This window comes from Trichoderma breve, chromosome 1 (assembly GCF_028502605.1).
Source record: "Trichoderma breve strain T069 chromosome 1, whole genome shotgun sequence".
NCBI lineage: Eukaryota > Fungi > Ascomycota > Sordariomycetes > Hypocreales > Hypocreaceae > Trichoderma > Trichoderma breve.
In genome coordinates, this window is record NC_079232.1 from 3439995 (window position 1) to 3452066 (window position 12072).

General features: G+C 42.7%; 6 protein-coding genes across 6 annotated transcripts; 3 read left to right on the top strand and 3 right to left on the bottom strand.

Moving 5' to 3' along the window:
• Nucleotides 1-1044: 1044 nt before the first annotated feature.
• On the top strand, nt 1045-2325 carry T069G_01040 (bin/amphiphysin/Rvs domain for vesicular trafficking domain-containing protein; the record flags this gene model as incomplete). Its single annotated transcript, XM_056168250.1, has 6 exons — nt 1045-1076; nt 1137-1218; nt 1288-1370; nt 1431-2031; nt 2094-2225; nt 2293-2325. 6 exons carry the CDS (start codon nt 1045-1047, stop codon nt 2323-2325), a joined length of 963 nt encoding a protein of 320 aa, XP_056033566.1.
• Nucleotides 2326-2677: 352 nt separating this feature from the next.
• Nucleotides 2678-3685, top strand: T069G_01041 (uncharacterized protein; the record flags this gene model as incomplete). The annotated part of the gene is made up of 1 exon (XM_056168251.1): nt 2678-3685. One exon carries the CDS (start codon nt 2678-2680, stop codon nt 3683-3685), a length of 1008 nt encoding a protein of 335 aa, XP_056033567.1.
• Nucleotides 3686-3917: 232 nt separating this feature from the next.
• Nucleotides 3918-5943, bottom strand: T069G_01042 (WD domain, g-beta repeat domain-containing protein; the record flags this gene model as incomplete). The annotated part of the gene is made up of 11 exons (XM_056168252.1): nt 3918-4129; nt 4193-4668; nt 4720-4820; nt 4878-4937; nt 4995-5156; nt 5212-5232; nt 5296-5421; nt 5473-5550; nt 5638-5714; nt 5792-5831; nt 5881-5943. The coding sequence occupies 11 exons, from the start codon at nt 5941-5943 to the stop codon at nt 3918-3920; spliced, it is 1416 nt and encodes a 471-aa protein (XP_056033568.1).
• A 541-nt stretch (nt 5944-6484) lies between these two features.
• T069G_01043 (histidine kinase-, DNA gyrase b-, and HSP90-like ATPase domain-containing protein) lies at nt 6485-9475 on the bottom strand (the record flags this gene model as incomplete). Its single annotated transcript, XM_056168253.1, has 3 exons — nt 6485-9231; nt 9294-9390; nt 9443-9475. The coding sequence occupies 3 exons, from the start codon at nt 9473-9475 to the stop codon at nt 6485-6487; spliced, it is 2877 nt and encodes a 958-aa protein (XP_056033569.1).
• Nucleotides 9476-9869: 394 nt separating this feature from the next.
• On the bottom strand, nt 9870-10675 carry T069G_01044 (ETC complex I subunit conserved region domain-containing protein; the record flags this gene model as incomplete). Its single annotated transcript, XM_056168254.1, has 3 exons — nt 9870-9936; nt 10008-10112; nt 10167-10675. The coding sequence occupies 3 exons, from the start codon at nt 10673-10675 to the stop codon at nt 9870-9872; spliced, it is 681 nt and encodes a 226-aa protein (XP_056033570.1).
• Nucleotides 10676-11337: 662 nt separating this feature from the next.
• On the top strand, nt 11338-11695 carry T069G_01045 (ATP synthase subunit H domain-containing protein; the record flags this gene model as incomplete). The annotated part of the gene is made up of 3 exons (XM_056168255.1): nt 11338-11348; nt 11416-11499; nt 11557-11695. 3 exons carry the CDS (start codon nt 11338-11340, stop codon nt 11693-11695), a joined length of 234 nt encoding a protein of 77 aa, XP_056033571.1.
• Between the last annotated feature and the right edge of the window lie 377 nt (nt 11696-12072).

The following is a 12072-nucleotide window of genomic DNA, read 5'->3' on the forward strand; positions in this document are numbered from 1 at the left end:
ATATAATTTATTTTTAAAAATTATTATTACTTTTTATAACTTAATAAAAAAATATAATAAATTTATTTAATTTAATTTAATTATTAAATTATAATTTATATACTTCAAGTTAATTATACTATACTTAAACTTTATTATTTAGGTTTTTTTATATATTTATATTATATTTAAACTTTATTATTTAAGTTATTTTATATACTTTAAGTTTAATTTTAAACTTTAATCAATTATACTTTATAATTTAAATTTTTAAAGTTTAACTTAATTAATTATAATTAATTAAATTAAATTATATATTAATTTTAAATTTTAAATTAAAAGCTAAAGTATAGTTTTTTTTATTTTAATTATTATAGTTTTACTAATATTTTTAATAATAAATATAATTTTTAAAATAAAAAAGTATTATATTATAAAAAATAAATATTATATTATAAAAAATAAATATTATATTATAAAAAATAAATATTATATTATAAAAAATAAATATTATATTATAAAAAATAAATATTATATTATAAAAAATAAATATTATATTATAAAAAATAAATATTATATTATAAAAAATAAATATTATATTATAAAAAATAAATATTATATTATAAAAAATAAATATTATATTATAAAAAATAAATATTATATTATAAAAAATAAATATTATATTATAAAAAATAAATATTATAATTATTAATTATATAAAAAATATATATTATATTTTAATAAAATAAAATTATAAATTATAATTATAATACTTAGTTTTATAAACTTTACTTTTAAATAATATTTTTTAATTTAATAATAGTATTTTTTAATTTATTTTAATAAAATTTATAATTAATTTAATTAGATTTAATTTTTATAATTTCCTTTTACTTTTATTTTTTAATAGCTTAATAATTAAACTCTTAATGTAGTATAAAGTGTGGGGTAGTATACTAATTATACTTCTGAAACTCAGGAAGTGGGATATCACAAGCTTCAGTCTATGTCGCACCTTCGCAATAAGCACTCACCTCACATATACACGGGAGAACTACATTCAAGATGGATTTCTCTAAATTCAGCAAGGGTTTCTCGTAAGTCCACCCTCTTAGAAGGAGCTGTTGAGCAATATTTAACTAGTACGACTTTGGCAGTGATTTCAGTGCGCAGATTACTCCGTTTGCGTCACGGACCTTCCAGTTTACCAAGGAGCAGTTGGGCCAAGCAGATGATCGAGTATGCGTTTCGCAAAGCCAACATTATCGCACAACATGGAATTGTGGCACTAATGGTTTGTTGCCATAGACTGAGCTTCCTGCCGACTACATCGACCTTGAGAAAAAGGTCGATGCGCTGAAACAAGCCCACCAGAAGATGCTTGCGGTGACGTCTGTTGCTCAAACTGCGCCCGGAGGGGTAATGCTTGGCTAATATGGAGAATTGAGCAGTTCGCAATATACCAACGAAGCCTATGACTATCCTCCCAACATCAAGGAGACATTTCAAGATCTTGGCCGAACCGTGAGTGAGAAGGTCAGCCTTCTATCTTCGGCTACATCTACTGCAGAGGCCCAAGCAGCTCTCGTGGCTCCAGCATCTGCGAAGCCGCAACCGAAGACTTTCAACCATGCCATCTCTCGTGCGAGCTTATCCAGCAGCCAGCTCCTGCACCAGCACCACACTGGTGCTGGCGAAGATCCTCTGGCAACAGCTCTCGAGAAATATGCACTTGCTATGGAACGAGTGGGCGACGCACGCCTTGCCCAGGATTCACAAATTCAAAGCCGGTTCCTAGCAGGATGGAACACGACTCTCAATACCAATCTTACCTTTGCGGCGCGTGCTAGAAAGAATGTTGAAAATTCAAGATTGACCCTCGATGCTGTCAAAGCTCGTGTAAAGGGAACAACCTTTAAACTTGGCGGCGGCCACGCTCGGGCTGACCGTCCCGACGAAGCAGAGCTCAGCGCTGATGCTCAAGAAGAAATCGAGAAAGCAGAGGACGAATTCGTGACCCAGACCGAGGAAGCGGTTGGTGTGATGAAGAACGTAAGTGTATTTGCTCTCCAGTGCCAGAACACTTGCGGAAACTAATGACCCTGCATCTATAGGTTTTGGACACCCCTGAACCACTTCGTAACCTCGCCGAACTTGTTGCTGCCCAAATGGAATATCACAAGAAGGCATACGAGATCCTAAGTGAACTCGCTCCGGTCCTCGAGACCCTGCAGACGGAGCAAGAAGTAGGCAGCACCTCTAAATTTTCAGCACTATAATAAGGAGCTGGCTGACATTGAGGGCGTTTATTAGGCCAGCTACCGAAGAAATCGTGATATGGCTTGAGGAATATCTAATGCTTTAATTGCGTGATGCAAGTAGGATTTTCAACATTAGTTCGATGAATGCCGCATAATATATACCTTGCTTGTTAGTTCTGAAGCTTGAACACGACCCAACTATGAATAAAAAGGTGCAATAAGATGTCAGACTTGGATGAAAATGAAAGTCACTTGAATTTGTGGCGTATAAATTCCTCATGAGATGGGGCGTGCAGCTTTCTAGTACAATGCAGAATTTGTAGTTCTCCACAACTTTATTTTCACCTCTCAATTGGCATCATAGTAAAAGACCTAAATAACAAGGCAGGGAGAAGAAATACAAAGGAAGAAAAGAAGAAAAAAGACAAATACCATTCATGAATTTCGAAAAACCTCTATATGGGAGTGAAGGCTCATCTCACGCTCGATCTTCTCGCAGTTTTAACCATTCACGTAGCGATGTTCAGTTCGTTGTTGCTGGTGTCTCGGAAGCAGATGAAAATCCAAGGTCATCAGTGAAACAATTCCCCCACCGTGGGCTAGAAGATCTAGAGAAGCAAGAGAGGAAATTTCAGTCTGAGTCTGAGAATGGAAAGCAGAAATCGAGACTCCGGGAGGATGATCGCAAGGGCCATCTGGACGTCCTACTACGCGCGACTGAGCAATTCCTAGCTCAAGGGGAGATCGCGAAAGCAGCGAAAGCATTTGGAATCGTTCTTCAACTGAGGCCTCGGGCTGAAGCCATTGACATTCGTCTCCACCATCTCTGGGTAATTGGGTCGGAGATCCTGATGCGGCAGAGAGAGCAGCTGAAGGAGATTGACGAGCAGCTATTCACTGGCAGCAATGGGACTCAAAAGGCCGCACCACGATGGGGTTCTTCCAGCAACATGGGCGAGCTTAAGTCGTACTTTGAGATATTGATTCGTCAATACGCATACGATCATAAAGCACCACACAAGCTCTCAGCAGTCGACTTCTGGCTGGCCCTGCTTAGCTGTGAGTTAAGCACCGTCTACGCTGAGCATCTGAGAGGCATCGCTCATCTGGAGGCTGAAACGAGACTACAACAACATGGGGACTCTACACATCATGATACCGTTCTGTCGTCGTCACCCAATACGAATGAGTCTCTTGGTGGACGATCTGATTTTGAGGTCGTGGACTCTGGGCCGCATCATGAGACGAAAATGGATTGGGCGAACCAAAGAGAAGCAATTTGCCAACGCACCCTCATTCGCCTACGAGATATTAACCAAAGGACGGAGAAACTAGTCGACCAATTGCCTTACTCTAAAAATGAGAGATTTCTACAGTTAAGAGAGATAACGTCACTTCTCTCCATTGACTTGAGTTTACTAAATTCTAGCACCTCAAGGCCATAGTACCATAACTCGTGTCAAGTCTTTGGATCTGGCCTGGGCTGCTATGGTTTATAGGCCTTGCATTATAATTCTTCTTCTTCTTCTTCTCTACGGCTTTTGGAATGCTGGGTGTGGCAACTCTGCCTTCTCTTCAAGAGAGACACAAAGGAGTCGCCCGTGGATGCACCTATGGGTAGCAAGGCAAGATGTTGGGAAAGATTGCCTTATCTGCTTCCCTTCCTACTTCGCGGCTTCATTTCTGAGCCCAGCGCTGCAGCAGTAAAGCTGTGTTTGAGCTCCCAACTACGACGCACCAGTCCCCTCCTGGACTCCAAGATGCCTGTCTGCCCACAAAATTGGCCGAGGATGACTCCATCTTATGGTGTCGTAGCGGCTCGTGCGTATCATCCATGCTATACTTGGTCGCCCATGATTCCAATGTCTCCGGGCTGAACTCCTGAGAATCTGTATGGTTTACATATACTGGAGTTGATGAATCTCGCTCACTGCCGGCTGCACGAGGCTTACTTGGTGGATCTGCTTTTGCCCGCGGGATAACGGGCTTCTGCCAACTAGGAAGCTGTATCGGTTTGCTTTTGTCCGTATGGTTTGCGAGCGACGACATGATATCGCGGTGAGCAGTCAGTCGCTTCAAATCCCAGAAAAAAATGTTGCCTGCTGCATTACAGAATGCAAGCACCGGATTCTGGTTGGGCACATGATGGAGCTTGAAGCGCATGAAAAACTGAGGGCCGCAGTTCGGGGTGTGGAATGCCAATAGTCGTGTATATTGGACTGGGCATTGAGGGGACGTTAGGGGAACGAAAGCAGACCGCGTAAGCCGTCCAGGATCTTCGTAATTCGTTGGGAGCACATTTTGTGGCGTGGGAGCAGTACTCTGGGGTGGTAGAGGATCATCTGAGGAGAATCCTTCGATCTTCCACAGGACAATCACGTTATCGTGACAAGCTCTAGATAGGATGAGATCTCCATAAAATGAGACACTATAGAACAATTAGCACTGCTATAATATTTTGGCTCTTTGATTGTCTCACCAATCGACAATGCCGCTGTGCACTGCTGAAGTTGAAAAATGAGGATAATGAACCTGCAGGGGCGTATCAATAGGTTCATTGGGGAGATCAGGAATGGTCCACTGCATTATAACATGGATTAGTATTGTACAGCAAAGTTGGGCAGACCGCCTTCATACCAGGTTTATAATCTGGTCGTGACCACCTGACAAAAGATAGCGCCCAGTTTCGTGGAAAGCCTATGAAGTATCAGTTTCCAGGAAGCCTTGAGATAGGGCTATGGTGAAGCATCTTACCACACTGAGCAGATTCCAAGAGTGACCTTCTCCGGCGAGAATGCATAAACATGGTTGGCTCCTATGTTTTTCTTCCACGCTCCATATCCGTACACTTGTGTCGTCTGAAGCTGAAGCGATGATGTATGGGTTGACAGGGGATGTGGCTAAATCATTAACGTCCTGTGTTTTGAGTGAGTTCCTGAGGCCCAAGGTGAAGAAGTGAGAGAAGACGAACCCCGCCATGGCCAACAAAGCACTATAAGATGAAACCTTTCAGTCTAAGTCCGATATATCGTGTCCTAACAGTTGTGGTGCCTACCTCAACCAACCGGCCATCAACTACGTCGTATATCTTAACCTTGGCATCAACGCCGCCAATGCAGATATACGGCCTGCCATTTACGGCATCCATAGTCCAAGTACAACAACAACTGGCAGCCTCATCCTGTGACTAGTTTAGTTATATTAACTTTGTGATTGAGGACGCGTTACTCACGTCATCGTCTCTTATGACATTGATTACATGACAAGGATTGACATCGCCTGTGTCTTTTGTGAGTCGGCATATAACAACCTAAAGCACTGCGTTAGGAAACGAATGCTGTTATATTGCCTGGTGATGAGTGACGCGGTTATTTGACAAGCTTTCCGTATCACTTACATGCTTTTTGCTGATAGCAGCAAAGACAGGTTCATGGTCTAGGGGCTGGTAAGGGCAGAATTTGACATCAAAGAATTCTATCCATTGTTTTAGCGGTTAGTCTTTCATCAATCACGGGTAAAATATAACTCTGGTAGCGGAATTGGATGCTTGCCTGCGATATTATCATCACTGCCGAGGAACCTGGTGTCATTCTGCAGCTGTGTTAGCAATGAGCAATGCGCATGGATGGTTGATACTCACCTCTAGGGAGAAGGAAGTACGCAGTTTGGGGAGCTCAAAGTTCACATCATCGATGCTAGCCATCCCGCCTGGTGGTTCTCTTTAATGTCGTCAAAATTAGAGTGGTATGGCATGAGTTCCAATCTGGGTTGAAGCACTGAAATGTCGCTGGATGTATTCTGCCCCACATCAATTTTGTCAGCAAAATTTAATAGCGATTGAAGTGAGGTGAAGTCAGATCGCGATTTTAATCCACAGAGTCGATAAAATGAACTGGAAGCAAGTAGTTGCAAATCTACCCAGAAAATTGCTATCTGGGTAGCTTTAATACACTGAAAATACCGCGCTATGCACAAAGCGTGATTGTCCATGAAGTACATCATCCACCCGAGACAAAGACTTCAAACGAAAATGAAATCAATGGTCATCATCATGAGCGAGCCGTTTGTATTATTATGACAAGCAAGCATTATTAGCTATTCCCAAGACATTGCACAATAAATATATGAAGAGGCGCTTATGTTACATCTTGGAATATATATATATATATATATATATATATATATATGTTTGTGCGTGTATATGGTGAGATGGATCTATCCAATGATTTTTGCGAAAACAGTCATCAGCTTGCTTCTCTCACATAGTCTTGCCAGGTTGTAATTGAATCAGTTTGCAAGTCGCGCTCCCATCCTACTCCGCTCCATGCCTGCAGTCGACTCAAGTGTCGTATTGTTGGGCGTCCATGAGGGCAATTCCAGGGCTTATCCAGCTCTCCCATGTGGTTAACAAGAGAATACATCTGGCTTCTCGTCAAGGCTTTACCAATCATAATGCTGCTTCGACATGCCCTCATCGCGAACATCTTTTGAACCTTCGAAGGGCGAGGGATGTACGAAGACTCAGCCGATTTGTCGCCTAAAAGAGATATCAATTCTTCCAAATCATCTAGTTTGAATGTGACTTCGCGGCTGAGGGGTAACGAAGTCAACTGGCATCGCGATCCCACAGGGAAACGCCCTGTTGTATCAATATCTACTTTAAAACCATTCGCATTTAGAGCGGTTGAATTCTCCAGTATTATCTCCTCTTCAAGAGCTGTCAGCTGAAGTCTCATGGGATGCACAAGGCGCTGTGATTGGATCTCAGTGGTATTTTGGAGCCTTTCGTAGTTGTACTTCTCGTCAGACGCATGCTGGTCGATGATGAAAAGTTCATCGTGCTTTCCCTCGCTTCCAGAGCCCAGATGACTGGCAGGCTTAACGGCTATGATAAACCCAAGATTGAACTGGCCGATAATTCTCATTTTCGAAAAATCACCCTTTGAAATAATAAGAGGGAGTCTAGATTCTGCATCGCTGGCATCGATTCGCTCCACAGAAGAGGCATTGTGCGCCGAAGAACCAGATTGAGAAGTATGACGACGAGGACGCCTATTATGGAGTAGTCGGAGCTTGCTCTTCTCTACATGTAAGTTTTGTATGCAACACGCCGTAATGTCTTTTCGCCGCACAGGTTTGGGGGGCTGTATTCTGGACTCTGCGAGAAGAGTTCTTGTATTGTCGCTTCTGATCGGGGAACCGCCGCCTGTTGATAAAAGGGTGGGTTTCGCATGCTGAATATCGGGCTCTGTTTCCAGAGACTCTTTATCATGTTGAGATTGCCCAGAAGAAGTATCATCGTTGATGGCTTTAGTATTCCTTTGTACCCGTGTAGGTCGTTGAATGTCAGGTTCGCTATCTGATTCATATATTTCTGGACGAAGTAGTTCCTTTACTTCGTCTTGTTTTGGTGACATGGGACGTGACATTTCTGTTTCAGGAGATTTGGATTCATCCTCCACATCTGCAGCTTTGGTTGGGCTTTTTACGTCTCGCATAGGAGTTACTACCTCGCGTAGTTCTTTGACGCCAGCATCCTCTACAGAAAGATCAGGAGTAACAGGACTGGAAGAGCCAGAAACTTGTGCATGGACGTTGAAATCCGGATCATGCAATCTCTGATGTTGGCTGAAAGCGGCATTGACACTCGAAATAGCTGACGACTCCTCACGTGGAGGGGAGTGGTTCACCAAGATGGTCTTCAGACGAGGGGTTTCTGGGGCGGTTTTCTCTGGAGAAGATGCTATGCCTCTCCTTATCACTGGTTCGATATTGCTGTTTAGGTGCAATTTCTCCTTCTCATTACGCTGCGACCTCGTCTTCATCAATCGCGATGCCGGAGCAAATTCGTCATCCGGCTCTGACACTTCGCTGTCTGCCGTTAAGCTGATTTTGTTATCCTCGTAACTGAGGCTTTGTTCTACCTGGGGGGTAGAATGAGATATAGACGGTGACCTGTCGAAAAGTCGATGGAGTTGTCCAGGCTTAGTACCTTTACCATGAGAAGCCTGCAGTTTCACATTCTGAGTTGATGTCGCGACTGATATACTGTCTTCATGGGTATCAAACAACTCAGACAAGGAGGTACGGAGAGTATCCAGGAGGTTGTTTTGATCGTGCAGTAGAATGGACCGCTTATCAGGGCTGACGTTCACGTCATATAGCATAGTATCTAGCTGGACATCGGCGAAAATGAAGGGCGACTGTGAGTTGTTATATGATCGATAAACTTCGTTGAAGGCTTTGGCCAATTGAGGCAGTGAGCAGGGTCGACCATTGACAAAAAACATTTGTCGATCAGGGGTCTGTCTACCCTCCCCATGAGCAGGTTTTGAGACGTGGCCAACAATGCGAACATCATGACTGTTAGAAGCTGATTTGTCGCTAGAGCGGGTACCCGAGGGCTTGAGTTCCAGGTGAAGATCGAGAGGTATCAACGCTGCTAGAGTTTTGGCGCCAAAGATATTGATAATGTTCTCACGGGTAGTCGCATTGCCTTTCGTGGAAAAGAGTAATATGCGTTTCCCTTTTGTAGGTTGTTGAGATACGGAGAATTTCACGTTCGTCAGGATACACGCATACTGGTTAAGTAGAGCTATGACCTTGTGCCACTCCCTCTTGATATTACGGTCAAGTTCTCGGCGTCGGACAGGTAAATTGTGGAATAAGTTTTCGACTGCAACAGTTGTCCCTCGCTGGGCTGCAACGACGGTTGTGCTATCCAGCTCTCCTGACTGGTGAAAAGTTAACTTGGAACCTTTAGGAGCTTCTTCCTCTAGGCATGTCGTCACGGTTAGAATTGACAAGGCGCATAACGATGCCAAAGCCTCTCCACGAAAGCCAAAAGTCTGTAGTGACTCTATGTCAGAATAGGAAGAAAGCTTTGATGTGTAGTGCTTGAGCGCGACAGAGCTATAGTTTGCCGGCGAGATTCCGGATCCATTGTCTTGAACTTCAATTGAATCGAGTCCTTGGTTTTTGAAACGAACGTCTTTATTACAAGTCAGTCGAGAGACATGGTCAAGCGTCATTACACCCAATTGGCACACCAACCTATGATGGTTGCCCCAGAGTCAACGCTGTTCTCGACCAGCTCTTTAACTACGGAACATAGGTCAACAATGACCTGGCCGGATTGGATTTGATGGACCTAACGGCCAAAAATTAGCCGGATATTTGCATATAGAAGTTGAAGAACTTACACTACGGCCATCAATTTGTTTGATCGTGGCCATAAATTCCACAGATGCAGGTGTGAGAGCACCAAAGATATGTTGGAACAGAGAAGCAGCGTGAATGACGGCAACAGGATAAATACGTCCTAGCGCTTTTTGCCAGTAGCATCACGCTTGTACCCACAATAATAAGCAGTCAGTATAAAGCTAATAATGCAAACTATATTTGATATAATTAATTAACTGAATTATTGAGTTTGAATAATATTATTAATAAAATGCCAGTGATTTAGATCTATCATAACAGTTGAGTATAAGTTAATTTGATATTCAAATAATAATAATTCGGACTTGGGGTCATATTTAACAAGGTAATCAGCGATAGTGATACAGTGTATTGTACTAGAATTTTGAATTATTTATCAAGAAACTATAAAGGATATAGCTCCGGATTTCATGACGATTGTCGCTCAAAATATGTCCATTGCCCTTGAGCAGGCTTTTCATCCAGATTTTCCCAGCTGTGGCCAGTGTCAGCAATGACAAGAACTTTGCATGCCAAAAGAGAGGTATTGTCTTCGAAATAACTTACACTTGTGCCTGTTCCATAGTCTCAATTAGTTGTAGTTCGCCCTCCGCCACCTGGATGACCTCTTCAATGAGACCAGCACCCAGTTGTTGCTCAAGCTCCTTGACCCTGTCTCACTTGTTAGTTGTCTGGTGAATATTTGTATCATAGCCTTAGGCTCACTGTTCAGCTGTAAGCTGGGGCTCATCCTCCCACTGCAGCTTTTCGTCGTTGATGTTTTGATGCTCCGCGGCGTCAATGATCGGATCGTTGCTGCCCACTTGACTCTCGCCATTCCATTCCTGCGACCGAACGTCTCCGGTATCATGCTCAATGCCAACAACAAAGACACGATTGCCAAACTTATAAGTCCTAGCACCACTACCATCGATTCGATCACTGGCAGCCTCGAATTGGTGGGGGTATTTTCGCATCAGCTCCTTCGCCTTCACAGTCCACTCCTCATATCCAGGCGGAACGATCTTTTCGACAAGACCCATGCGATGCTTGGTCGTCGCCTCGACGGATTGGCGGTAGAGAGATGTTTCGGGTATGGATTGCAGCCTGTTCAGTGTTGTGCTGTACAGGTATAACAGAGTAGATCGGGGTGTTTTGTGAGTCCATAGTCCTGTGAGTCCTGTAGGGGTACCGGGCTCGAGATAGCTGGCGAGAGCTCGAAATGTCGGCCGCATTTTGGCGAATGTCAATTGTGAGCCAATGTGAGGCAGTGCGCAATTGAACTTTGGTTTCGCTATTCTATTGAACCGCGGGGAGAAGTTTGAGTGTAAATCCAGCTGGTCGCAGAGAAGACCCACAATAACCACTCAACACCCGGAACTGAACGGAGTAGCGGCATATTACTACACAGTCTCAACAACATGAAATTAAACAGTTATAATGAACCCCTTTAAATAGAAGTGGAAACGTAAATACAATAGCAATAAGAAATAAAATTTTAGGTATATAATATATACAATTTTTTTTCCTTTAAAAAGGGTATTTTAAATAATAATAATATTATTATTATTATATATAAAACTATATATTCCCAATAGTTAATATTTAATATTGATTTTATTATACTACTACTACTTCTCTACGCATATCTAAGTATTCGTTTATAAAAATTTGGTCGCTTTTCATAAATAGCTCTCTTTTAGGATTAGCGCCTTTTTTTTTCGCTTACCTACCATATGACGCGCCTCGATCGGCGTCTAGAATTACAGTGCGCGATCTAAGCTCGAGGTACCTATCCTTAGGAGTGTTCTGGGGTGCAGCTTCGTACTTGTAGGACTCGTTCTCCATCAACAAAGCACTCGTCCTCGGATCTATCCTGTGATCACGATTCAGCAAAATGGCTCAGGGGTAAGACTTACTGGTAATGATGCAGAAAGAACTGGACTAACACAATGTGCGCATCATTCGTCTACAGATATTCCATTCTCATCGGCCTCGTGGTCATCGTTGCGTTGAGCGCGGCGGCCTGGTTTTTGTCCCCCAAAGGCGAGAATCAAGTGTCAGTCTGTTGCGCCCCATCGCGAATTCTATCATGCTAACAGCTTGTGTTTAATAGCTTATGGCGGTCGTCCCTGATTCTGGCCATCGTCAGCTGCTATCTCATGTGGCTAATCACTTTCCTCGCACAACTCCATCCACTGATTGCACCAAGACGAAGCGATTTGCGAGAGGAATTCCTGGGACATAGTAACTAGAGTTGATTGCTGGCTATGACAAGCATAGCCTCAGGCGTATTGGGAAGACTGGCGTTAGGGGTTTTACTTCGTTCACATCATCTTGTATTGCTATCGAGTTTCTCACTGGGAGTCACCTTCCTCACCTGCAAGCCATCATTGATTACGAGTGTACAAATAGGTGCCGGAGTAGCTTGAGACCAGTCTATCTTATGGAAATATCGAAATTTGATAGGACAGGCCTGTGCTTACGCGGTTACAATAAGATAGCAACATGGTATATGCAATGTTAGTTCGGTTAATATACATTGATTTGGTTGTCAGGAATCACTTTATCCTACAGCTAAACGGCCAGCCCAGTCTCTGATATACTTCACCAGGGCCCAAAGAGCTTTGCC